General features: G+C 49.1%; 2 protein-coding genes across 2 annotated transcripts in view; both read left to right on the top strand.

Moving 5' to 3' along the window:
• SMPDL3B (sphingomyelin phosphodiesterase acid like 3B) overlaps nucleotides 1–17,205 on the top strand; it is a 31,947-nt gene extending 14,742 nt beyond the window's left edge. The window contains exons 3-8 of the mRNA XM_070458453.1: nucleotides 1,495–1,592; nucleotides 10,212–10,355; nucleotides 12,025–12,197; nucleotides 13,836–14,016; nucleotides 14,100–14,233; nucleotides 16,604–17,205. Coding sequence (XP_070314554.1) covers nucleotides 1,495–1,592; nucleotides 10,212–10,355; nucleotides 12,025–12,197; nucleotides 13,836–14,016; nucleotides 14,100–14,233; nucleotides 16,604–16,969 — 1,096 coding nt within the window. The 3' untranslated portion in view covers nucleotides 16,970–17,205. The remainder of the gene's footprint in view (nucleotides 1–1,494; nucleotides 1,593–10,211; nucleotides 10,356–12,024; nucleotides 12,198–13,835; nucleotides 14,017–14,099; nucleotides 14,234–16,603) is intronic.
• Nucleotides 17,206–17,710: 505 nt separating this feature from the next.
• On the top strand, nucleotides 17,711–24,711 carry XKR8 (XK related 8). Its single transcript, XM_020909116.2, has 3 exons — nucleotides 17,711–18,106; nucleotides 20,498–20,694; nucleotides 23,165–24,711. Exons 1-3 carry the CDS (start codon nucleotides 17,814–17,816, stop codon nucleotides 23,872–23,874), a joined length of 1,200 nt encoding a protein of 399 aa, XP_020764775.2. The 5' UTR covers nucleotides 17,711–17,813; the 3' UTR covers nucleotides 23,875–24,711.
• The last annotated feature ends 3,071 nt before the right edge of the window (nucleotides 24,712–27,782 follow it).

Below are 27,782 nucleotides of genomic sequence, written 5' to 3' on the forward strand. Positions count from 1 at the left end.
TTGTCCCGATGTCTTTGGACTCCTGGCCTGTCCTCAGGAGGACAGGGCTCCAAGGTCCCTCTTGCTGTCCTAATGAGGGTATCAGAGACACTGTAGGATGTAATGGATGTGAGCATAGACTCTGGAGCCAGGCTGACTGGTTCAAACCCTGGCCCCACCACTGTCTGGCTGTATACTCTTAGGCAGGATTCTTCACTTTTCTGTGCCTTGGTTTCTTTATCTGTCAAATGGGATAACAATAGAAGCTCCACAGTAGGGTTATTATGAAGAATAAATGAGTGGATATGGGTTCAACACACGGCAAGTACCTGGCACAAAGTGAGCCAGTGTGGACTGCCAGTAGTGGTCTCCGTATGATTCAGCTAGTAAACTTCCCCAGGGAGTCTTGGGGCACAGCTGTTTCACCCCGCAGTCCAGCAGAGTCCTCAAGCTTTAGATTGTGGGGACTCCTATCACCCCCCAAACCTCCCTTCCTCCTTCTTTCCCCAAGCGTCCCTTCCCTCTTCTTCCTCCTTCTTGCTGCACCTTTCTAAGATTGATCCAGGAATTTAGGTCTGTCAAACAGGGGGTGGGGTGGGGGCTAAATGGTCCTGGGGCAGGCCCTGGACCTGCCAGAGTACATCCGGATGCTTTATTATGAAGCCATATCTAAACCTGCCGGAGTACATCCGGATGCTTTATTATGAAGGCAGATCCAAACTCCTTAGAACCCTTGGGTCAAGGAATGAACTCAGATTGGCTTTTCCACCCCACTGAGTCGATGATGCCATCCAGCCGTCTCATCCTCTGTTGCCTTCTTCTCCTTTGGCCTTCAATCTTTCCCAGCATCAGGATTTTTTCCAATGAGTCGGCTCTTCGAATCAGGTGACCAAAGTACTGGAGCTTCAGCTGCAGCATAAGTCCTTCCAATGAATATTCAGGACTGATTTCCTTTAGGATGGACTGGTTTGATCTTATTGTCCAAGGGACTCTCTCAAGAGTCTTCTCCAACACCACAGATCAAAAGTATCAATTCTTTAACACTCAGCCCTTCTTTATGGTCCAACTCTTACATCAGTGCATGACTAAACCATAGCTCTGAGTATATAGACCTTTGCCAGTAAAGTGAAGTCTCTGCTTTTTAATATTCTGTGTAGGTTTGTCATAGCTTTTCTTCATAGGAGCTGTCATCTTTTAACTTCGTGGCTGCAGCCAATCTGCGCAGTGATTTTGGAACCCTCTGCTGAAGTCTCACAGATACTCTGTTTGAAGTTCCATGTTGTCCCTATTTTACAGCTGAGCTCGTGGAAGCTCAGAGAGGTTAAACAACTAGCCCAGGGACCCACAGCAGGTTAATGGCAGAGCCGGGGCTTGAACTTGGTCCGGTGGGACTCCCGTCAGCAGCCCAGGGCCTCCCTCTCAGTCTGCAGCTGGGTCTGGGTAGAGCTGCTTTCTCACGGTGGAGCGGTCCCTTCTTTTCCTTGGGCCACTTCCCGAGCTGCTCGTGTTTTGCAGTGATGACACACCACACGTGCCCAACGAGAGGCTGAGTGAGGTGGCCGTGCTGAAAATTGTGAAGCAGTTGACTCAGCTCATCAGGGAGGCCTTTCCAGGTGAGATTGTGCCCTGGGTCCCCATAATGTTCCCTGACACCCAGGCACTGCCTGGCACAGTGGGAGGAAAACAGCACCAAAGTGCAAAGGAATGACCTTCCCCCCGATGATGATGGCTGCCGGCCAGGTCCTGCACCAGGCACTTCGCAGCAATCAGGTCTTGCCTTCCAGGAACACTGTAAGGAACATGAACGAGAGCTTGTCCGCTTGTGAATACACACAGAATCCTATTAATGGTGTTAAAAACCAAATTCAACTGAGTAAATCTGAAGATCTATTTGACTTTATTCAAGGATTCATCACTCAGGCAGCATCCCACAGAAAACAGAAAGGCGCTCCAGGGACTTCCCTGGCAGTCCAGTGGTTAAGACTCTGTGCTTCCAATGCAGGGGGCGCAGGTTCGATCCCTGGTTGGGGAAGTAAGATCCCACATGTTGTGTGGCACAGCCAAAAAGAGAAAAAAGATTAAAAAAAAAAAAAAAGGAAAGGGGCTCCAAGGAGCTGTACAAATGGAAGCTTTTACAGACAGAAGAGGGTAGAAAAAGGAAGATTCTAGCAAAAAGGGATTGTTTCAGGCAAGGTTACCTTCCTTTAGGGGAAAGGTGGGATCTGTCAAACAGATTTTCTCACTAATGCCCCCTATGTTAATTCCATATTGACTGTTTAAAGGTCATATTCTAGGGAGAGGCTGAAACTTCAGTTAGGTTAGGTATTAACTTAGTTAACACTTGGTTCATTGACCTAGGGTTTAGCACAATAACTCCATTTCAGACCTGTTTCTTTTTATTAATGGAAATGCCTGACATTTCACTGGTTTCTGTCCTGCCTGTATAACACCAGACTTATAACCCCTTCTCAAGGCGTCTACAGTTACTTTTAAGCATCGTCCCTGGGTAAGTCTCACGTGGGCTTGCACACAGCTTTTGCGTCCTCCTATGGCCCTGGAATTGCCATCTACTCTTCTCAAACCATCTTGGCTGCTGGGACTTCTGGGAGATGCAGATTTCTAGCCAAAGTGCGGTTTCGTGGTGCATCCAAGGCCTTCAGAGTCTGGGTGAGCAGCCAGGACTGTGAGTGATTATGGCTGCAGCCCCACAGGACATGATGGGGAGACGGTGGTAGGGGACCCCATCTAATGGTCCTTAAAAATGGCTTTAAGCAGGCTGTGCCAAACACAAGATCCTGGGGTCTGAATCAGGCCCTCAGCCTGCCAGTGGGAGACCTGTGAAAGCAGATCCCTAGGTCCCAACCCTCTCCCCTACCCCAATCGCCCTGGGGTTTTGGTACAGCTGTTTCCTCTGAAGGTCTTCATCATGGGTCTCTCAGCACCCAGATACAGAATAGTGATAACAAAAATAGGTAATAGTAGCAAGAATGATTATATGTTTCTATGTGTGTGTGTGCTAAGTTGCTTTAGTCATGTCCGATTCTTTGCGATCCGATGGACTGTAGCCCCCCAGGCGCCTCTGTCCATGGGATTCTCCAGCCAAGAATACTGGAATGGGTTGCCATGCCCTCCTCCAGGGGATCTTCCTGACCCAAGGATCAAGCCCACGTTTCTCAAACCCGTGTTTCTCAAACCTGCGTTTCTCATAGTCTCCTGCATTGGCAGGCGGGTTCTTTACCACTAGCGCCACCTGGTAAGTCCTGTATCTATGTAGAAGTGAAGTGAAGTGAGTTGCTCAGCCGTCAACTCTTTGCTACCCCATGGACCGTAGCCCACCAGGCTCCTCCGTCCATGGGATTCTCCAGGCAAGAATACTGGAGTGGGTTGCCATTTCCTTCTCCAGGGAATCTTCCCGACCCAGGGATCATACCCAGGTCTCCAGGTCTCCAGTATTGCAGACAGACGCTTTAACCTCTGAGCCGCCAGGGAAGCCCAAAGTGAAAGTGAAAGTCGCTCAGTCGTGTCCGACTCTTCGCGACCCCATGGGCTACACAGTCCATAGAATCCTCCAGGCCAGAATACTGGAGTGGGTAGCCTTTCCCTTCTCCCGGGGATCTTCCCGACCCAGGGATCGAACCCAGATCTCCCGCATTGCAGGCGGATTCTTTACCAGCTGAGCCACGAAGCCCTGTATCTATGTATCAAGCGCTGAATGTCAGGCACTCCTCTGAGAATATTGTATATATGCCTTAGCTTCTTCACTGTCAGGATAATCCTAGAGAGAGGTATTATTACTGCCTCAGTTTTACTGAAGACAAATGTGATGCTTGTGGCCAAGGAAACAGGCAAGTTCTGGGATGTAAATCCTGGTTTGAGGACACCTCGTACCTACCACTCCCAGTGCCACTCCAGGAGGGGACCCCCACCCCCACCCCAATTCCCACATCTGTCCTTGAGGCAACCTCCTCCTCTCAGTGTAAATCAGTTTGTACAGAGAAGCTGACTGGACAATTCCAGTCTACGTACCTCAACCCAACCAGCTCAGACATGCTTGGGCTGGTTAATCTTCCAGCAGAAACCACTGGGGTTTCTGTGGCTGAGATGGTAAGAACAAAATCTGCGTGCAATGCAGGAGACCCAGGTTCGATCCCTGGGTCAGGAAGATCCCCTGGAGAAGAGACCGGCAACCCACTGCAGTATTCTTGCCTGGAGAATTCCATGGACAGAGGATTCTGATAGGCTGCAGTCCATGGGGTTGCAAAGAGTTGGACACGATTGAGCGACTAACACACGGCACACAGGCTCAAACCAGGGCACTCTCCCCCATGGTAACTATGGGTATTATTCCCAGTGTGTAGATAACAAATCTCTGGGTCAAAGCTAGTCAGTTCCTAGGGAGGGGTTCAAATTCAGATCTTACCCTGAGCGCTCTTTTCTCTGCTCCCCATGCGGCTTCAGGAATAAAAGTGAAATAATGGATAAGAAAATGCTTTATTATTATGATTTAACATACAAGTGTAAATGATAAGATTTTATAGTTCATAACATGCTTTCACATGTATTGAATTTCCTAAATCCATTGACTGTAAGATGTTTCATGGTTTTATGTATCGCTAAGAAAAAACGCTGTCCTAAAGTATGACACAGGGCTCTCTCTTGGCCTCAGTGGTAAGACACGACCCACTTGTAGAGATGTTAAAATGAGAACAAATTGGAAGAGGTGAAACAAGGCCTTATCTTGAGCATGGTAGCAACATGGGTCAAGCAGAACACTCCCTGTTATAAAGATAAATAAGCTGAAGCAACCAGTAGGAGAGGAGGAAGAGGCTGAAATTTGAGATTTTGGTTCCATGTCGTTGAGTTCTTCTTGTCACGCCCACCTGGGTTCCTCATCAGAGTTGCTGTGAACACTGGCCCCTGCCTCTCCACTGTGGCCGATAGTGAACATGGGTGTGCAAGGCAAACTGTTCGGGTCCCAATTCAGGCTCTGCCACGCTCCAGGTGTGCCAGCCCCTGGACAGTCAGTGTTCTCCCTGTGCAAAATAAGGAAGATGATGGTACCTGCCCTGAGGGCTGTTGTGAGGATTAAATAAGATAACTCATTCATTCAGTCAGTCAACAAATGTGTCTACTATGGGTGAGACAGCATTCTAGGGATAGGGGACTTGGTCATGAACATGATGCCAGGTGGTGCCCGCATGGAGTTTATGCTTGTAAGGAGCTTCAAGAAGTGCCCAACACATAGACCAGCAAAAAACCTATTACCCCAAAACTAGGTTTGACTCTTGGTAGGTGTCAAGCCTTCCCTGGTGGCTCAGAGGTTAAAGTATCTGCCTGCAATGGAGGAGACCTGGGTTCGATCCCTGAGTCGGGAAGATCCCCTGGAGAAGGAAATGGCAACCCACTCCAGTACTCTTGCCTGGAGAATCCCATGGAGGGAGGAGCCTGGTGGGCTATAGTCCATGGGGTCGCAAAGAGTCAGACACAACTGAGTGAATTCACCTCACTTCACTTCAGGTGTCAAGCCAAAAGACACAACCAAGCCAAATATCAGAAGGAAGGATTTACTACTTGCCACAAATAGGGAGAACACCAGGAATCTTTCCCAAATCAGTGGTTCCCTGAACAGTGAAACTGGGGCCGTTTTAAGCTAGGGAGGGATATATGCATATACTCATATATATGCCCTATATTCAACATAGAATTAGGGCAAAGTTGACAGAGTCCATGCTTTGGTTGATTGAAGTCATGAGGGTCAGAAAAGGTCAACATCATCATCCCTTAGGTTTCAGTAGTTCTGGTGATCATTGCTGTTGTTCAGTCACTAAGTCCTGTCTTAGTGACAGGTAACTTCTTTGTGACCCCATAACCTGGTGGTTGCAGGGGTTCAGTTCAGTACAGTTCAGTCGCTCAATCGTGTCTGACTCTTTGCGACCCCATGAACCACAGTATGCCAGGCCTCCCTGTCCGTCACCAACTCCCGGAGTCCACCCAAACCCATGTCCATTGTGTCGGTGATGCCATCCAACCCCTTCTCCTCCTGCCCTCCTCCTGCCCTCAATCTGTCCCAGCATCAGGGGCTTTTCAAATGAGTCAGCTCTTCCAATCAGCTGGCCAAAATATTGGGAGTTTCAGCTTCAGCATCAATCCTTCCAATGAATATTCAGGACTGATTTCCTTTAGGATAGACTGGTTGGATCTCCTTGCAGTCCAAGGGACTCTGAAGAGTCTTCTCCAACACCACAGTTCAAAAGCATCTATTCTTTGGCACTCAGCTTTCTTTATAGTCCACCTCTCACATCCATATGTGACCACTGGAAAAACCATAGCCTTGACTAGATGGACCTTTGTTGGCAAAGTAATGTCTCTGCTTTTTAATATGCTGTCTAGGTTGGTCATAACTTTCCTTCCAAGGAGTAAGCGTCTTTTAATTTCATGGCTGCAATCACCATCGGCAGTGATTTTGGAGCCCCCCAAAATAAAATCAGCCACTCTTTCCACTGTTTCCCTATCTATTTGCCATGAAGTGATGGGACTGGATGCCATGATCTTAGTTTTCTGAATGTTGAGTTTTAAGCCAAGTTTTTCACTCTCCTCTTTCACTTTCATCAAGAGGCTCTTTAGTTCTTCACTTTCCACCATAAGGGTGGTGTCATCTGCATATCTGAGGTTATTGATATTTCTCCTGGCAATCTTGATTCCAGCTTGTGCTTCTTCCAGTCCAGCGTTTCTCATTATATATATTTCTCTCTGCATATAAGTTAAATAAGCAGGGTGACAATATACAGCCTCGACATACTCCTTTTCCTGTTTGGAACCAGTCTGTTGTTCCATGTCCAGTTCTAACTGTTGCTTCCTGACCTGCATACAGGTTTCTCAAGAGGCAGGTCAGGTGGTCTGGTATTCCCATCTCTTTCATAATTTTCCAGCTTATTGTGATCCACACAGTCAAAGGCTTTGGCATAGTCAATAAAGCAGAAATAGATGTTTTTCTGGAACTCTTGCTGTTTCAATGATCCAGTGGATGTTGGCAATTTGATCTCTGGTTCCTCTGCCTTTTCTAAAACCAGCTTGAACATCTGGAAGTTCACAGTTCACGTATTGCTGAAGCCTGGCTTGAGAATTTTGAGCATTACTTTACTAGCCTGTGAGATGAGTGCAATTGTGCAGTAGTTTGAGCATTCTTTGGCATTGCCTTTCTTTGGTATTGGAATGAAAACTGACCTTTTCCAGTCCTGTGGACATTGCTGAGTTTTCCAAATTTGCTGACATACTGAGTGCAGCACTTTCACAGCATCATCTTTTAGGATTTGAAATAGCTCAACTGGAATTCCATCACTTCCACTAGCTTTATTCATAGTGATTCTTCCTAAGGCCCACTTGACTTCACATTCCAGGATGTCTGGCTCTACGTGAGTGATCACATCATCTTGATTATCTGGATCATGAAGATCTTTTTTGTACAGTTCTTCTGTGCATTTTTGCCACCTCTTCTTAATCTCATCTGCTTCTGTTAGGTCCATACCATTTCTGTCCTTTATTGAGTCCATCTTTGCATGAAATGTTCTCTTGGTATCTCTAATTTTCTTGAAGAGATTTCTAGTCTTTCCCATTCCATTGTCTTGCTCTCTATCTTTGCATTGATATCCTAGGAAGGCTTTCTTATCTCTCCTTTCTATTCTTTGGAACGCTGCATTCAAATGGGTATATCTTTCCTTTTCTCCTTTGCTTTTCACTTCTCTTCTTTTCACAGCTATTTGTAAGGCCTCCTCAGACAGCCATTTTGCTTTTTTGCATTTCTTTTTCTTGGGGATGGTCTTGATCCCTGTCTCCTATGCAATGTCATGAACCTGAGTCCATTGTTCATCAGGCACTCTGTCTATCAGATCTAGTCCCTTAAATCTATTTCTCACTTCCACTATATAATCATAAAGGATTTGATTTAGGTCATACCTGTATGGTCTAGTGGTTTTCCCCACTTTCTTCAATTTAAGTCTGAATTTGGCAATAAGGAGTTCATGACCTGAGCCACAGCCAGCTCCTGGTCTTGTTTTTGCTGACTGTATAGAGCTTCTCCATCTTCGGCTGCAAAGACTGTAATCAGTCTGATTTTGGTGTTGACCATCTGGTGATGTCCATGTGTAGAGTCTTCTCTTGTGTTGTTGGAAGAGGGTGTTTGCTATGACCGGTGTGTTCTCTTGGCAAACTCTATTAGCCTTTGCCCTGCTTCATTCTGTACTCCAAGGCCAAATTTGCCTGTTACTCCAGGTGTTTCTTGACTTCCTACTTTTGCATTCTAGTCCCTTATAATGAAAAGGACATCTTTTTTGGGTGTTAGTTCTAAAAGGTCTCGTAGGTCTTCACAGAACTGTTCAACTTCAGCTTCTTCAGCATTACTGGTCGGGGCATAGACTTGGATTACTGTGATATTGAATGGTTTGCCCTGGACATGAACAGAGATCATTCTGTGGTTTTTGAGATTGCAGGGGTTAAATTCTGTAAAATAGCTCAAGAAAGTGCTTCAGGCTAGTCTTTACCTTTGAAGCAGAACTAAAAGTCTTTACAACTGATTCATTATCTTGCTCTTATTTCTTCTTCTCATTCTCTATAATGAAAGGTTCTAGACCAGAATGTTCCTTTGTAGAAGATACCTTCAGGTATAACCACTGTTACATGTGTGTAGTTTATTCAACACTACTGTGTATATAGTGGACAAACTTAAGTCCTTATTTGAAACATCTAGTCTTTCTAGATGTTTAGAAGTGCACAAAGTATGTTAAAAGTAGAGGTAATGAAATAACATTTTGTAGATATATCCTTTTGTTAAGTTTCATATGAAATACTCATTTAGAAATGGAATGATCAGAATGATCAAACCACCTCTCAGAGCAGTACGTATTACTTTATTTGTGCTGGTTCAGGGAGAAAGTACAAGGTGGGTTATACCAGTATGTTTATGTTAGGCAAGGTTAACCATTGTCCTGTATCTGTCTGCATTTTGGTTTACTTAGTTGTGTATATAGTGTACATAAGGGACAAACGTCCAAATTTACAACATCTAGTCTTCCTAGATGTTAAAGAGGTTGCCAGTGTATGACAAAAATAACCAATAAATACATTGTGTACACTTGATGTTAAAATTCATAGGCAAGACTTCTGAAAACAACTAGCAGAAGTGAAATTGTTAAAATCCCCTCTAAGCATTATAGATGCTTATTAGACTTGTCCACTGGGTTGATAGAGAAGAGGAAGGGTCCTTGGCTAGAGTGTTCCTGTTTAGATGATACTTTGAGACTATAACCATTGTACGAAGTGGGTTCAGTGCTACTATGTGTATGTATAGTGGACAAACTTAAATCCTTATTTGAAACATCTAGCCTTTTAGATGTGTAAAAGTATACAACCTATTTTGAAAGTAGAGAGTTAAACACCTTTTAAGTATTTTTTTTTTCTGTTAATAGGAATGGTTTTATTTGGAGAAGGAAATGGTAATCCACTCCAGTATTCTTGCCTGGAGAATCCCATGGATGGAGGAGCCTGGTAGGCTACAGTCCACGGGGTCGCAAAGAGTCAGACATGACTGAGCAACTTCACTTTCACTTTTTTCTTCTCTTCCCTGATAACGGTGTCTGTCCTTCTGTTCCCTTAAGATCTTTATTACTGAGATCTCTTCAAGGGCAAGTCTTGTGGCCAGGCTTAGATCCCAAAATGGCTTAGGGCAAAAATAGCTTCTCTTAGGTCAAGAAAGCCAAGTCTGGTCCTGTTTCTCTGGAGACCCCCAGCCTTATCTGATTATAAACTGGGAGAGGGTCTCTCCCTTCTCACCTGTCTTTGGGATTCCAGGGATCTGTTTTCTCTTAAATGAATTCTTATGTCTGCTTGCATCTATATTACAGAGGAGGTTTTCTCCCCAGGCAGTTATAGTCATGACTTCTGGCTTTGTGCACAATTCCTCATGGGAATTTTATGACCTCCTCCTTTGGCAAAGCTCAGCGCTTCCAGATTTTATTTGGCTGTGTTAGGTCTTAGTTGCAGCATGTGGGATCTTTGATCTTCATCGCAGAATGTGGGAACTTAAGTTGCAGCATGAAGGATTTTTTTAGTTGCGGTATGTGAAATCTAGGTCCCTGACCAGAGATCGAATGCCTTCTGCACTGGGAGCGTGGAATCTTAGCCACTGGACCACCAGGAAAGTCCCCCATATATTTTTATATTTCTTTTTTTCCTCCCAGATACTAAAGTCTACGCTGCTTTGGGAAATCATGACTTTCATCCCAAAAACCAATTACCCGCAGGGAGCAACAATATCTATAACCAGGTAGCAGAGCTGTGGCGACCCTGGCTCAGTAACGAATCCATCACTTTCTTCAAAGAAGGTACAAACATCATTTGCTACTATAAGGAGCCCTTTATACCAAAGTCTGATCTAATTTCATTTTCACAACATCCCCATGAAATAGGAACTGATTTTATCTCCATTTTATAGATTAGGAGACTGAGGCTTGAATATACCAAGTCACTTGGCCAAGGTCACCTAGCTGAGAGGATGTAGTAGGAATTCCTAACAATGTGCTCTCACCGCCTTGAGAAATTTCACAGAAATAGCACCTGGAAAAATAGCATATATTAAGAAACTATATTGATTATTTTTCATGTCTTTCTTAGGATTATAGCCTTGTTAAAAACCCCAGGGCCAGACCCAGAAGGGATTGTGACTGGGATCATAAAAGCATGGACCTTGGAACGCTGGGTCGCCATCAGGCATGAACTCTGCCTATGCACTTGTTGTTCCCAAGACTAGCCCAGAAGGGAGTGAACGGCCCAGGGTAAACACAAGGAGATCTGGTCTATGTCAGTGTAGTCCATGATATTTAGGAGTATGTAACTGATACTGGAGAAGGAAATGGCAACCCACCCCAGTACTCTTGCCTGGAAAATCCCATGGACAGATGGAGAAGCCTGGTAGGCTATAGTTCATGGGGTCACAAAGAATCGGACATAACTGAGTGACTTCACTTTCTTTCACTTTCAACTGATATGGCATGTGTCGAGAAAGATAAGATCTGAGAAAGTCTTGCAGTCTGCCGTTAGGAATAAAAGCTGGACTCAGAATGGACTCTGCACCTCAGTCCAATAGAGGCTGCAGGTCCCCTGACCCATTGCCCCAGATTTCGTGTTCTGTCTTCATTCTTGTCGCTCCCGGACCATTAGGGCAACAAGAAGAGGCAACCTCAGGAGCAGGATCCAGGGCTGATCCCAATGCCCATCTTCTTAACCACACAGCACTAATCAGAATCAGAAGTGAATATTCCTCGAGCATTTTTCTGTGTGCCTGGCACTGCCCTGTCCACTGCTAGATTCCTCACAACAACCTTTGTAGGGGCAGTGACCTTCATTTCAAGCCAGGTTTCTGAATTTTGCCACTGTTGACATATGGGGCAGGGTAATTCTTTGTGTGTGTGGGGGGGTGTCCTGTACATTGTAGGGTGTTCAGCAGCATTGCTGGCCTTTATCCACTAGTTGCAAGTAACATCTCCCATTGTGAAAACCAAAAATGTCTCCAGACATTGCCAAGTGTTCCCTTGGGGACAAAATCACCAGTTTGAGGATCACTGATTTGGGGGACACAGCATCCCAAGGGGACCTGACCTCCTCTCATTCCTTTCCTCAATAGCATAGAAGCCCATTGATTTAATCCACTGCTCCTGGGGCAGAGAGCTAAGTGCAGAAGGGCTGACAGTGAATCCAGAGGGATAAACACACCTCCATGTTATTCCCATTCTATGGAGGAGGAAACTGAGGCATCGAGACCTTAAGGAACTTTCCCCAAGTGGCACAGGTAGTAAGGGATAGAACCAGGACTTGAACCCAGGCAGCCTGGCTCCAGAGCCTTTGGTCCTACCCACGATGCTCATCCTGTGGGAAAGATGGGAAGGGGGGATGCCAAGGAAGGAGAAGATGGGCAAGTGAAGTAATAGGGGACAGAGGTGTGTCTGCTTGGAGGCAAGAGACCCCTTCAGATCCCCCATGGCTGTGATGTCCTAGGTGCCTTCTATTCTGAGAAACTGCCGGGGCTGAGTGGGGCTGGGCGAATCGTGGTCCTCAACACCAACCTGTACTACAGCAACAATGAGCAGACGGCCGGCATGGCTGACCCCAGCCAGCAGTTCCAGTGGCTGGACGACGTGCTGACCCGTGCATCCCAGGCTGGGGAAATGGTAAGGGCTCCCTGCTCCTTCTCCTCCTTCCCGGGGGTCTCTTCCTGAACGAGTCCCCCACTTCGGCACAGACTCACACCCACTCACTCAAGATGCTCATGTCACAGAGGGTCCTTCATCAGCTTGGCACCTGAGAGGGCTTCTTCCATCCTCACAACAGCCTGTGGGGCTGGGACCCATTGTGCGGTGAGGCTCCCGGTGGGGCAGTGACGGTCTCAAGTCTCACAGTGAGTGGTGGGGCTGAGATCCCCTGGAGTGGGAAGTGGCTCCCCACTCCAGTATTCCTGCCTGGAGAACTCCATGGACAGAGGAGCCTGGCAGGCTACAGTCCGTGGGGTCGCAAAGAGTTGGACACGCCTGAGAGACTGTAACGCACTCACTGAGACTGGAACCCGAGGCTCCAGAAGCCAAGTCCAGCATAGCTGCAGCCACAGTGCGGGCTAGACCTCAGAGATGTGCCTTGCCCTTGAGGTGTGTCCATCTCGTCTGCTGTGAGGTGTGTCCCTCTAGTCCACTGGGCTGGCAGCACCCGACGGCTGGCCTTCTGTCTCATTTGCCTGAGTCCCTACTCTGGCCAGTGTATCCTGGCAGGATCTGCATGGCTGGTGCTTCTGAGTCCTCACTATACATCAGATAAGTTGCTAGGTGCTTTATATGGATATATGAACTCTCAAAACCGCACCAGTTAGGTAGCTCTCCTGATGAGAAAACTGAAGCTCAGAGAGGTGATACTCATCTGGTATCCAATGGTGGTTTGTCTCCAAAGCTCACACTCTTCACTGCCCTCCTTACCAGCCACCACTGCCCCACCCCACCATTCTGCCTCTCGCAATGGGGCCAAGGGCCCAGGCACTGTCATTACAGCTGAGTGACTCAGTGAATGTGAGATGTGAACACATGTTACCGCTACACAGCAGACGTTATAAACCATCTAAGGAAGTTTTGGTTACAGTGCCTGCGCTCTCCAACAGGAGAAGACTCATCTGAAGGATCAGGAGGATTTCATGAGAAGTGTTTTGAAGCATGGGTAGGATTTACAGAGGGCTTCCCAGACGGCTCCTGGAGAAGGAAATGGCAACCCACTCCAGTATTCTGCCCTGGAGAATTCCATGAACTGTATAGTCCATGGCACTGCAAAGAGTCAGACTTGACTAAGCAACTTTCACTTTCACTTTCCCAGATGGCTCAATGGTAGAGAATCCGCCTGCCAATGCAGGAGACTCAGGTTGGATCCCTGGGTCGGGAAGGCCCCCTAGAGGAGGAAATAGCAACCCACTCCAGGACTCTTGCCTGGGCAATCCCACGGACAGAGAAGCCTGGGGGACTACAGAGTCTATGGGGTCACAAAGAGCCGGACACGACTGAGCGACTAAACAGCAACAACAGAATTTACAGAAGTGAACAGGAGCAGGGTGGACTGGGTGGCAGGCATAGTATGGACAAAGGCACAGAGGTGGGAAGCCTGCGGCACCTTCACTGCTGTGTGCAGAGAGATGCTGGTATTACCTGGGAGAGGGAAAGGGGAGGAGGTACCTTGGAGCCTGTTGTTTGCTTTTGGGGAGATGGGCAGACTGTGAGAGGTGGAGATGAGCTGGGGAAAGCAGCTCTGAACCCCCGCTGGGTACCCCTTCTTCATAGGTGTACATCATCGGCCACGTGCCCCCGGGCTTCTTTGAGAAGACACGGAACAAAGCGTGGTTTCGGGAGGGCTTCAATGAGGAGTACCTGAAGGTGGTCCAGAGGCATCATCGAGTCATCGCAGGGCAGTTCTTCGGGCACCACCACACCGACAGCTTTCGGATGTTCTATGACAGTGCAGGTACCCACCCTGGAGGGCAGTGGCCAGCCCACTTCCCTCCCTCTGTCACCAAACTCTCAGTCCCACTGTCTCTCTCCTGGAAGGTGCCCCCATCAGCGTCATGTTCCTTACACCTGGGGTCACCCCGTGGAAAACCACGTTACCTGGAGTGGTCAACGGCGCCAACAATCCAGGCATCCGGGTGTTTGAATACGACCGAGCTACGCTGAGCCTGCAGGTCAGGAGCCTTGGGTCTGCTTGGGCCACAGAAGGAGGGGGAGGGATCTGAATGAATCACCACCTTCCCCAGCTAATCCACCTGAGCCTCAGGAAGTTCAAGTTACTTCCACCTTTTGAGAGCTCAGCATTAGAACCCTGGAGCTACCTCCAAATCTTGCCACCAGGTCAGGTCAATTCTCCCCCAAATCTCCCTTTGCCCCAATCATGGTCAGGGTCTCCTGCTTGGTCTCCCTGCCTCCCGCCAGCCCCGCTGGAGCTCATCTGGTACAGCTGAGCAGAAGAGATTAATCTTTCTTAAGTACTTCTTGTCTCTCTCCTGCTCAAAAACCTTCAGTGGCTCCCCAGCGCCCCCCAGACAAGTTGTATCTCTTTGGCCTGGCAGTCACAGTCTCACAGTGTGACTGCAGGCCCACTGTCCATGTCTTCCCTATACTGACTGGGCTGCAGCCAAGCAGGCCCCTACTCGTCGAGCAATCGCACACCTCCTGGGATGTGCTGGTGACTACAGAGACGACAAAGGAGTATGATTCCTTAATGTAGCCAACAAAATGTGTTAAGCACCTGCCACGTGCCAGGCCCTGTGCTAAGCTCAGGGGACACAGAAGTGAACAAAAGGCACCGCTCTCCCGGAGCCGACATCCTTACCGGAGGGAGGCAGGCAATAAACAAACACAGTAAAGTTAAGTGCGGCGCGAAATCAGTGCTAAGGAGAAAAGAGAGAGGAGGCAGTGGCAGTTTCAGGGCACGTGCATATGTCAGACAGATGGGGTGAGGAAGTGTCACTGATAGGGTGACATCTGAACTCTGAGTCAAATCAGGGAGTGAGCCACGTGAGTGTCTGCGGAATGAGGAGGAAGGAACGCACTGGGTGTGTTGGGCAGGGAGGGGCAAGAAGGCCTGCGGGGCCACAGTGGAGGTCATGTCACATAGGCTGTGAGTAAGACTCTGGAATTTTTTTTTTTTTTTGACTCTGGAATTTTTAAAAAAAAATCACTATTCTGGGTGAAGAACAGGCTGTAGGGGGCAAGGATGGAAACAGGGGGATCAGTGAGAAAGTGACTACAACCACTGAGAGGTGACAGTGCTATGAGCCAGGGTGGCTGCAGCAGGTCATGAGGAGAGCTAGATCCTGGATGGATTTATTTTTAAAAGTATTAATTTTATTATTTGGCTATGTCAGGTCTTAGTTGTGGCATGCAGGATCTCTAGTTGGGGCATGGAAGAAACTCTCAGCTGCAGCATGTAGGATCTAGTTCCCTGACCAGGGATCAAACCCAGGGACCCTTAATTGGGAGCACGGAGTCTTAGCCACTGGACCACCAAGGAAGTCCTGGGTGTATTTTGAAGGCAGAGTGGACAGGATTTGCTGGTGGACTGGATGAGGGGTGGAAGAGAAAGTGAGGAGGCAACAGGGCTCCAAGGCTTTGGCTGGAGCACCTCGAAGGATGAGGTTGCCACTTACTGAAACGGGATCACTGCGGGAGGAGCAGGTTTTGGAGGGAAGATCAGAAACTTGGTTTTTCTGTTAACTTTGGGATGTCTATACGGCATCCAAGTGAAAATGCCAAGGGAGGAGGCAGCTGAATGCTCAAATAGGAGTTCCAGAAAGAGGTGGGTGCAGAGATTTAACCTTGGTGTTGAGAAAGACCATTTAAAACCAGGGACTGCCTGAGATACTAGGTCCTTCACCCTCGAGGAGAAGCAGGCTGAGGATTTTTAAGAGTATGGTCTGTTGTCCACATGGGCACTTGGCCCGCAGGTGGGTGTGAAATGAAGTAATGCAGATGCCTAGCAGAAAGTTGCCATCCATACATGGCGGCCCCTCTTACCCTACCTCTCCTGACCTGAAGCAGATCCTCAAACTTAGGTGGAAAGTATTGGACAGATAACCCTTCCACATTCTAGTCCAGAAAATGCACCTGAGTTCTAGATGTCTTGGGTGCATCCCAAGCCCACATCAAAACACAATTCTACAACCTCTCTCAGCCAGGCATTTCATTTCATTACTTTTAGATTGCATTTTATCTGTTCTTTCTGCAAATACTTACTGAGAATCTTCTGTGCACCCAGGAATTTGCTTGAACAGAAAATACACAGGCCATGGAGGAAACAACCTGGGTTCCAATCTGCGCAGGGACCTGTGAGACCCTGGCCAAATGAATTAACCTCTTTAGGACTGTTTCCTCATCTGTGAAATGGAGATGATAATACAGTTACCTCCGGAATTTGGACCAGATGATGTCAGCCAAGCTGACTAAGAGTGGTCCTGATTACGGCTGTTAGAATCAGGGATCAAATGCAAGATGGAGGGTTGGGGGCGGAAGCGGACAGCTGCTCACGGCCCGCCCGCCTCGCGCCCCCTCTGTAGGACATGGTGACCTACTTCTTGAACCTGAGCCAGGCGAACGCGCTGGGCGCGCCAAGCTGGGAGCTCGAGTACCGGGTGACCGAGGCCTACGGGGTGCCGGACGCAGGTGCCCGCTCCATGCATGCGGCGCTGGGCCGCATCGCTAGCGACCAGGGTGCGTTGCAGCGTTACTACGTCTACAACTCGGTCAGTTACGACACGCGCGCCTGCGACGAAGCGTGCCGCGCCGAGCACGTGTGCGCGCTGCGCGAGGTGGCCTTCGACGGGTACGCGGCCTGCCTGCGCGCCCCCGGCGTCGCGCCCGCGCCCTGCCTTGCGCTCCTGACCGCGGCGCTGCTGGGCTTACGCGTGCTGCTCTTGTCCTGACCTTGGGGGAACCAACGGCCGACGCCCTTGGTAAAATGGAGTCAGCATCACCCCTGAGAGCTGGACTCTTCCACCCTTTCCCCTCCCCGCGACAGCAGAATGAACTGGGACTGGGCAGCCGATCAGGAAATGAAGCCCCGAGGGTCCCACAGCACATTTCTTTCACGTTTTATGTTTTATCCAAAACACTCTGCTCGTCATGCATGTTAATTTATAAATCATGTTTATAAAAGTAACTCCCTTGCCCCGTTATTGAACATCCTTCCCTCCTCCTATTCGGATAATCCGAGTAAAATGAGATGCCAGGAAGATGCGCCTGGTTGACCCTCGGTCTCCCCTGACACATGGCCCGGCCTCGAGGTATACAGTCAGGGATCGGATCGGGCTTTGGCGTTCGGTTTTGCAACAGTGTGTACGTGAGACAGCGCAGTTCTAACCCGGGCGCTCATCTGCGGGCCATATTCTCCGCCTTGGGCCTCCAGGGTAAAACAAGCCTGCTACATTGCACCTCGGACGGTGCGTCTTCGGGCCTAGCGGTCCTTGGGGCCCTCTGGGCTCAGCGGGGCTTGGAGGTGGGAGGCGGGGGGGGGGGGGCAAACCCCTCGGCTGGCTGCCTGGCCAGAGAGCTCTGAGACCGCGGGTGACCCAACCGCGGGGTCTGCGGGCCTCGCTCCTCCCCGGACGGGGCGGGACGGGGAAGTCCCGCCCAGCGGTCCGGTCCTGGGCGGCCCCGAGGGCTGTGCACGCCTCCTTCCTGCCACTGCGCGTCTGGGCCGGGTGCGACCCTGGGCCGGGAGGGCGGGCCTGAGCCCAGACGAATAGAGAAGGGAGAGGCTCGCGGGTCATGCCCTGGTCGCCCCGCGCCGTCCTCTTAAGGGACCTAGTCCTTGGAATATTGGGCACCCTCGCCTTCCTGATCGACCTGGGCGCCGATGTGTGGGCCGCGAGCCAGTATGTGCTCAGCGGTCGCTACCTGTGGGCCGCGCTGGTGCTGGCGCTGTTGGGCCTCGCCTCGGTCGCGCTGCAGCTCTTCAGCTGGGTCTGGCTGCGCTCCGACGTCTCCATCCCGCTCGCGCCGAAGCCCCCTGGCCGGTACCTGGCGCTGTTGCATCTCCTTCAGCTGGGCTACCTGTACAGGTGAGCGCCCCGCCCCTGGGGAGAGAGACGGGGGAACGGAGGTCACGTCACCTCCTGCTGCTGGGCTGACTCTGGGACACGGGGGCAGGAGAGGAAAGGACTGCGACCCAGGAGAGGAAACTAAGCCCCTCCTAGTTTAGAGGGCGCCTCTCCCACCAGGTGAACTCCTGGCCCCTGATGAAGGATCAATCCGGCTGACGGCCCTCAGAGCTCATCACTCGAGCTTCCTGGCACAAGTGAAGAAACGGGGACCTAGAGAGGAAACTGAGGCACACGACCTGGAGTCAGGCCCTTTGGGATCCACTCCTGGCCTCCTTCCAGGCTTTTTCCGAGCCTCAGTTCCCTCCTCTGTTAAAAGGAGGTTGTCATCCGGAGGTGGGTGTGGCGGGCAAACCCCGCTGTGAAGGGCGCAGCTCCTGGTCTGGCGGACTCTGTTCTATTGGCCACGGGTCCCAGCAGTTCTTTTTAGCTGTGGGCGGAGCCCCTAGTTTCCCCTCCAGATGTCAGTTTATTCAGTGTACCAGAGGCTCCCAGTGTAAGGACTAAGTGGAACAAGACCTGTGAATTGCGCCCCTGCAGGGTGAGCAGCAGCATCAGCTCACCTCCTGATCAGCTAGCTGGGTCACCTTGCAGTCTGAGCAGCCCTGACCCCCAGGGCAGCGCTTGGTCCCTCACGGCCAGTGTCCCTCGCCTTATCTTCCCCAGCTGCCTTCTCCATGAGCACTTGCTCCCCACCTCACCCCCTCACCCCCAGGACCCAGCAAGAGGGCAGAGATGGGGTCTGACTCATGCACGTTCCTGGAGCCAGACAGGGCTTGGATGCAGGGGTTGGGGGGTGGGGAACGGGGGAAGCCTGCAAAATCTGTGTGGGCTGTGCTTCTTTTCAGAAGTGGCAGGACCATCTGGAGATGGGGAAAGTGAAACGAAGGGGTCAGAGTCATGCGACAAACTCAGGACACCATGTGATCTGGGTTGGGATGGTCTGGACGGAGCCAGGACCCACTCTGGAATCCATGGTTACAGATTCTTTCCAGATCTTGCCTTGAGTCTCCAGGAGTGGGCGGGAGGAGCTTTGAATATTGCAGTTTCCCCTGAGAGACTGGCCAGGCATCAATAACACCCCGAATGAACACGAAGGGGCACAGATATTATAGTCCTGGCAGCCTGCAATGAGCCCTGAATCGATAACTGCATCATATATCTTCTATTTTTGCTGAGCATGAGTCGGACAGACTGTATTGAGCTTTGCTTGAGAAAACAGGGTCTCTGTGCCAGCCTGTGACTAGGCCTCTGCCTCTGCCAGGGCACTGAGGAACAACCCTCAACCTGGGTGTGCCTGTTTGTTCTCTTAGCATGTTGTCAAGACCATCCAGGGGAAGCGAGGGTAAATGTCTAATGAATAAATTCGAAATGAGTGAGTGGGTTCACCTCCCAAGAGCCAACTGAGATCGGTTCTGGGCAGGCGAGATCCTGGTGTATCCTCCACTGTTCCCTTAGGCCAACGGGTCACTCAGGTCTGTCTGTCCAACCTCTGGACCATCTCTCTCATTTAAAAATTTTTTATTTATTTTTGGCTATGCTGGGCCTTCCTTGCTATGTGGGTTTTCTCTAGTTGCAGCGAGCAGGGACTGATCTTTGTTGCGGTGCACAGTCTTCTCATTGCAGTGGCTTCTCTTGTGGAGCATGGGCTCTAGGCAAACAGGTTTCAGTAATTGCAGGGCATGGGCTTAGTTGCCCCAAGGCATGTGGCATCTTCCCTGGGACCAGGTATCGAACCTGTATCCCCTGCATTGGCAGGTGGATTCTTAGCCCCTGGACCACCAGGGAAGACCTCTCTGGACCCTCTTAACTCTGCCCCATCTCTGCTTCCATCACTCTGGGCAGGCCTCTCCCATGGATTCCTGGGTGCTCTTTCTATAGCACAGTAGGATCTGTCTTGTCTGTGCTCAGAAACTCTCCATGGCTCCCCTTCCCCACAGGATCCTAAGAAATTCTTAGGCTTGCTGAAATTTGAGAAGGATCACTTTAGGCATTTTCATAGTACATCTTTCAAATTCAGACAGCTTGGAGTCCAAATCCTGTTTCCACTGCTCATTCGCTCTTTGATCCTGTTTCCCCATCTGTAAAACGGGGATGTTGTAAAGGAGGAAGTGGGACAAGGTTAGTGATGAGCTTGGAATGGTGGCTACTGCAGGAGCAGGAGCAGTAATCTATCCCCATTTCACAGATGAAGAAACAAGTTCAGTGAGGTTAAGTCACTTGCCCAAGGTCCCATTGTGTGTACATGACAAGCCAGGATTGGAGCCCGTCTGCATCTGCTCAGTGGGGAGGGAAGGAAGAATGCCACTGGATGCTAACCGGGCCCCTTGGGGCATCATGTGTGCTACCTAGATGCGTGCAGGGGCTGCATCAGGGGCTGCTGGTGTGGCGGCAGGAGGTCCCCTCCGAGTTCGACCTGGCCTACGCCGACTTCCTCTCCCTGGACATCAGCATGCTGCGACTCTTTGAGACCTTCCTGGAGACGACGCCGCAGCTCACCCTGGTGCTGGCCATCATACTGCAGAGTGGCAGCGCTGAGTACTACCAGTGTGAGTGTCGGGCCCAAGGCCAGCCACCCCCGCGCCACACCTTCACACCTTGGGAAAGTTGCCCATGAATATCAGAAAGGTTTTCTCTTTTTTCATAAATGCTGTTTAGAAAACAGAGGAATGTCCTTTAGCGAGGCAGGTCTGGGGTCCAATCCAAAGTCATGCTCCAGCCTTGAGTTTGGACAAAGAGGACTCTACCTCTCTGAGCTATTGTTCTCATCTGTAAAATGGACATAGTCGATGATCCTTCCTCATAAAGCAAATGAAAAGTTTTTAAGTGAAGTGATGCATATAGGGCCTAGTGCCTAATAAGTCTACAATATAATTTTTACTAGTTTGAACATAACAGATAAAGTATGCTGGGTGCCTAATGTCTAATAAGGAATCTGTTAATCAACAGAGGAATTATTGAGCACCTTTGTACACTTAAGTCTCTATGGAGAACCTCTGTGCCTGTCCCTGTGATAGGGACACCACAGTGAATAAGCAGACAGACAAAGCCCCTGGCCTGCCAGGACCACAGACTGTAAAGCATGCAGTTACATTAAAGCCAGTGGAGTGATCTGAGAAGGAGGAAGGCAGGTGGCTTCATAAACCACAGGAGAGATTTGTGCAATGAGCAACTTAGAGCGGACTTTAGGGAAATGAGTTGCCCAAGGTCATACGCCAGCTCGCAGCCAAGTTAGGACTCCAGCTCACATCTGATTCAGGATCTCCGCTTTCCCGTCTCCACCCTCGCACACCTGCGGCTGTAACTGGCACAGCCTCCCGGGGAACCAGTCCCAGCTCTGCCACCCCTCGCTGCGGGACTTGGAGAGTCTTTCCCTCTCTGGCCTCAGTTTCCACGGTCATACAAGTTGGGGAGTTGGACTCCATCTTCAAGGGCTTTCCGTTTGCTCATCTGGTTCTGCAATATTAATTGGGGAAAAACAAAACAGTAGTAGCAGCTGTCACGATTGAGCCCCTGCTGGTAGTAGCACTGTGCAAAGTGCTATGTCATCATTGTTACAGTCCACAGCACCCTCTAGGTGGGTGCTGCACTTGTCTCCATTTTACATGAGAGCAGAGGTGCCAAAAGGTGAAGTGATTCGCCCTGGGACACCAGCATTCATTGGGCACATACCGTCAGCCCTCTCTGTGGGTTCTGTACCTGCAGATTCAGAGGGCCGACCCTATAACCCCATTTTATATTAGGGACTTGAGCACCCATGGATTTTGGGAACCAATTCCTTGTGGATTCTGAGGGGTGGCTGTGTTTTTATCTATTTGAGGCCAGTGGGTATCCAGGACTGGGGCTAAGTGGAGTCTATCTGCCCTGTGTGTATGGACCGGTGGGGATGGGAAACTGAGGGAAGAAATGGATTTTCCCAACTTTTGTTTAGCAAACATTTCTTCAGCTGCGGCTATATGCCAGCTACTAGGCTGCTGAGGGATCCCTGGGGGGCAGAATCTGTTTTCTACTCTGAAGGAGCTCAGAGATAAGGAAATAAGACTCCAGACAGAGAGGGGGTGTTATAGGACCTGCACGGTGGAGTGGGGTGGGATGGCGTCAGGATGGGTGACTCTAGGGGATATTCAAGCCAGAAGTTGCAGGGTAAGGAGGAGTAGGCCAGAGGAAACAGGGTGGGTCTCCCTAATAACCAAGGGCACAGCTTGCCAGGTCAGAGAATGCAGCACGTGGGGCAGCTGGAGGAACATCAGGCCTGCAGAGACCCTGAGTGTGGGGTAGTTAGGCCACAGAGCTCATTCCAGGCTGGGAGTGGGTTCCTGACCCACAGCAGATTCCCAGAGAACATCTGTTGTCCAAATGAGGTAGGAAGGGGGCAGGGAGGAAGCTGTCTAGAGATGCTTCCAGCCCTCCTTGGAGGGCTTGGTGCTTCTAGTCTAGGATGGGCAACCAGGAGGTGGGAGGTGGATGTCTTGGAAAATCAAAACCAGGGCCCAATCTGAGGGTGGAACGGAGGGGAGTAGGGGCTGTTCCAGCCGCATAGCAGGGACATCCCTCCTGGCCCCCAGGAGGCGGCTTCAGCTAGAGGCTGGTCGTCACCCTGTGGGATTTCCCGCTTCCCTTTCTGAGGTTAAGGAAAGGGGAACTGGACTGCTGGGGTTCAAATTCAAGAAAGGCATGGACTCTTCGAGGAAAGGAAGGATTTCAAAATGTGCTCAGGGTGGGGCCAAGGCCCAGGGGTACCCGATGCTGGGCGATGGGTGCTGATGAGTGTTAAGTCACACAGTCTCGTCCTTGAAAAATGTAACAGGAGTAGCGCTTGAAAGGTCTGTGGTGAAGGACAGCCTCCATGTGGATGGAAGCTCTGGGAGGGTTGTGTGAACTAACTGCTCCAGCTGTACTTTTCAACAAACCGGGAGCTCTAATCCCCACCGCACGTGGCAGCAGCACCACCGCCTCGGGGTGGGGTGGGGGGGCGCCTGCCCGCTGCCGCAGGGCTCACCTGTCTCCTCTTCTTCACAGGGGTCAGCATCTGTACGTCCTTTGTGGGTATCTCGTGGGCACTGCTCGACTACCACCGGGCCTTGCGCACCTGCCTCCCCTCCAAGCCTCTCCTGGGACTGGGCGCCTCCGTGATCTACTTCCTGTGGAACCTGCTGCTGCTGTGGCCCCGGGTGCTGGTCGTGGCCCTCTTCTCAGCCCTCTTCCCCCGCTATGTGGCCCTGCACTTCTTGGGTCTGTGGCTGGTGTTCCTCTTCTGGGTCTGGCTGCAGGGCACGGACTTCATGCCAGGTCCCCACTCTGAGTGGCTGTACCGGGCAACCGTGGCCACCATCCTGTATTTCTCCTGGTTCAATGTGGCGGAGGGCCACACGCGAGGCCGTGCCACCATCCACCTGGTGTTCCTGCTTCACGACAGCCTTCTCCTGGTGGTGGCCTGGGCGACTCAGAGCGCCTGGCTGCCCAGCGGGCACCTGCTGCAGAGCCTGCTGCCCGCAGCCGGGGTCTGCTTCCTTCTGGGGCTGGCTCTGCGGCTGGCCTACTACTGCTGGCTGCACCCTAGCCGCCGCTGGGAGCCCGACCAGGTGGACGGGACCAGGGGTCTCCGCTCCCTTGAGGAGCGTCAGCTCCCGCAGAACAGACGCATGGCCCAGCTGGCTAAGAACTTTTTCCCCAAGGCAAGGGATGAAGCTGTATTGCCATGGAAGGGAGAGGTGAATGGTGTCCTTTGAGGCAGGGTCAGACCCAGCCAGGGGGACTCGAGGCCAGGTGGAATTGGTTGGTAGGATGAAGATAAGCTACTAATGCTGCTATGGGCCTCGATTCACTCAATGAGCCCTTGATGCCTGATCTGTGCCAGGTACTGGAGACCAGAGTTGAGTTAAGACAGAGGCCTGCCATCAAGGAGGAGAACTAGAGGAGAAGGGCTGGGCCCTGCTGGGTCGAGGGCCCCAGTTATCTATGAAACACTTTGGGAGGAAAGAAGAGCCTCCACTGCACTCTTCCTCCACCCACATACGCCAAAGCATCCCAGTGTTGGCTTTCACCTCCTTGGCTACCTCTGAAATAACTGGTGGAGGTGCTGTTTCACCCTTGGTTGCCCTGCCCGGGGCTGAAAGGCCCCAGGATGTATTCTTTGGAATTGTCCCCCTCCAGTCATTCAATTCATTCAGCAGATGCTTACCAAAGGCCTTTTACGTGCCAGGAGCATCATTCTGTTCTTGGCAGATCAGCTGCCATCCCAGTTTCAGCTCTTAGCCTCTCCAGCTGCCCCAGAACAGGCTTTCATGCTAGAAGCCAGGGGTGCGCAGTTGCCTGGGGTGCAGCTGGCCCAGCCTCTGCCCTGCTCTCAAGGGGCAACCTTTCAGCCAAGTGCCTTGTGAACCTGTGGTCTGGGCCATGGCTCAGCCTGATGAGTATTTTTTTATACTTCAGGCGGTGTTCTTTTCTACCTCAGGGTCTGTGTGGGAGGAAGAGGTATGTGTTTCTATGTCTCTGTGAGACACATGTATGGTGTTTTTGTTAAACAGTGTTATTAGATTATTATTAAAACCTCATGGTATCTTCCAGCCTTATTGTGTCATTGAATCTACTGCCAAGTTCAAAGCTGCCTGGAAAAAAGGGGTCAGGGACACATAATCCACCTCTCAAAGTTGGCAAAGCCCCTGGGACCAGAGAAGCGGGTTGGCTGAGCTAAGACTTCTCCACTTGTTTTCTGAGTATCAAGAGCTGGTGAGCCAATGTGGGGATGACCACTCACGTGAGCGTCAGAACCTAGATCTGGGCTGACTCTAGGTGTGCTCTTAACCAGCTCTGCTGCTGGGCCTGGGGGAGTAGCCACAACACTTGGTACCAGGAAGTAAATACAGGAGCACAGATGAAGAAAGGCCTTTTTGCTGGGAGCTCAGTGGGAGCGTGGTAGTGGTGACAGGGGATGTGGATATGGGCTATAGTGTTGGGGAGGTGGAACTTTTTGCTATTCTGGGAGGGCTGTGGTTTGGAGAAACAAGGAGCAGGAAAAGGGCGCTGGAGAAAGAAGGAAAGGTTCATCACCACTGGGAGGGGACCCAGGAAAGTCTATTATTCATTCATCTGGTGGAGACACAAACAGAGCAAGTGTGTATCAGCTAGTGTAAAGTGCTGAAAGAAAAATAAGATTGGGGAAGTATGTGTTAGGGGTGGGAGTTATTGATATAATTCTATAGAGAATGGCTGGGAAGGCCTCCCTGAGAAACTGATGAGCTCGAAAGGAGGTGAGGGTGGGAGCCATGCACATGTGCTTCATCCCAGATGCCAAGTCAGCAGTGCCTGGATGAGGGAGGGCTTGTAGCAGTCATGTTGGCCTAGGGCCAAGGCTGACAGAGATGAGGGCTAGAAGCCGAGAGGCTCTGGGAAGATGATGCTGGTGCTTTCTACATACACAGAATGGTAGAGGTAGAAAGCATCTCCAGGATCACTTAGTTCAATGATTTCCAGACATCTGAATTTCATGAACCAGCAAAATGGCCACCATGTTTGCCAAGTTAATTTTTATAAAAGAGGGTAATAAGGACTTCTCTAGTGGTCCTGTGGCTACAGAGGGCCTGCCTGGGTTCCATCTGTGGTCAGGGATCTAGACCCCACATGCCGCAATGAAAATCAAAGATCCCTCACGCTGCAACTTAGACCTGGCTCAGCCAAATAAATAAGAAATAATAAAATATTTTAAAAATACCATTATGTATATATGTATATATATACATATATAAAAGGGCAGTAAAAACTACCACCATCTATTATCTGTATCATCTTATGAAAGGATACATAACTTCAAAACAATATCATTCTTTTAATTGAATATATTTAAACACACACACAAAAGCAAAATTATTTTTCTTCTCAATTCATAGGGAACATCAAGGGTTGAGACCTCAAGAGGGCAGACTTGACCTTTAGAAATCCCTGGTCTTAGTGGCCAACCTAGCCACAAACATAAGAGGTTCTTTAGGAGTCCACTCAAACGAATACTTGCTATCAATTATACGTCAGTAAAACAGAAATACTTGCTACATTTATTTTCTCTGCTTCTTCCTGTGATATGTAGAAAAGACTAGGCTCAGGGAGATCATCTCGGCTAAGCTCTCATCTACATAGACTCCCTTTAGATGAAACTGTCAAATGAAGCTAATAGGTCTGTAGCTTAAAAAGCTGTGGAGTCAAGGAGTTTCATTTGTAACTAAGTTTACACAATCAAGAATTTTTTTTTTTTATAATTGACAAGTTTATTATCAAGAAACTTCGGTTTTTTAAAAGACTGCATTGGCTTTACAAGACTGAAAGATGATCATCCAGGACAAATATAAACAAGGATAATTAAAATGTTAAATACTATCTAAATTAAAAGACCCTAATTCAAATTGTTAATTATAATCTTTGTGTCTTGTTAGAAGCAGCTGTAGTTACCCTTCATGAAATTCACCTCACCAACTTATGAAGACTACAAAGCTTCACTATAAACTCAATTATATAATTTATAGTAATCAATGAGTTTTTGCAGTTAATCATGCACTATCACAGGAAGCCCAAAATCTTCTTTACAGGGATTTGTTTCTTTAAAATGTATCTCAAGCATCTTTTAAAGTGCGAGCTACAAGTATGCTATATTCTTAAAGAAAAAAGCTTCCAAAGGAAGTATGAGACAGCTATACGACACTGTCAAGAGTGGTTATATAACTAACCGAAGAATCCCAGCAGCTTTTAAAACATGACATTGATATTACTTGCAATTAAAAATTTCTTTTGAAGACTATTTTTTTTTAATGTTAAGAAACTTATTTTTGAATAAAGCAGCTCTTGATTTGCTCATTTTAACTTGCCACTGGAAAGGTTCTGGAGAAATGTGCAGGTATTACACCTTTTGGAAGAGGAGATGTTTTACTGTTTGGGCTCAAAAGGTAATTGATACTCTGATGTACTTCTGACCAATGAACCAGTTTGCTTCAACTACACAATGTGGCTCAAAATATGCACCTTCTCAGCAAAAGATTTAATGCCCCAGTATACAAGGCAACCTCCTCTGGGGGAATTTATTTGGGGAAAAACATATCTTATAGTCTGACATAGATGGTATTTGGAAGCTAGAATCCAATTCTAATCGTATTTGGAATAAAAGGCAAAAGGCCTAGTTTTGCAGACCAATGAAAAGTCAGACTCAAATCTAAAAAAATGAAAAGAGAAAAAGTAGCTAATGTAACATGAAAACAAGCCAATCAAACAGTTTGATATCAATCTGTCGGCTTTATTGCTTTTGCATTTTAAGCTCAGCACAGCAAAGTATTGATTTCTTAGTAATTAAATTTCAGCACATTTGACAGCAAATGAAATCTCTTGGCATTCCAGTTCTAAACTCTGAAAAGCAGTATTTTTAGAAACAATTGAGAGAAACTTTCCCTTGAAAATTATTTTAAAATATTTATTTTCTCATTTATCTGTATTGAATGGCTAATTTTGTTTTTTTTTGGTGAAAATAATGATGAAATTATTGAGAGGGTGCCATCTTTCTAATGAGCGCTGCAGATTTTTTTTGAAGCCCAACTCAGGAGCCTACTCAGGTAGGCAACTGGGCTGATCCTACTCAGAAAAGACACGGGAGCAAACCATA

The sequence above is a fragment of the Odocoileus virginianus genome, chromosome 30 (genome assembly GCF_023699985.2).
Source record: "Odocoileus virginianus isolate 20LAN1187 ecotype Illinois chromosome 30, Ovbor_1.2, whole genome shotgun sequence".
In the NCBI taxonomy this organism is placed as follows: Eukaryota; Metazoa; Chordata; class Mammalia; order Artiodactyla; family Cervidae; genus Odocoileus; species Odocoileus virginianus.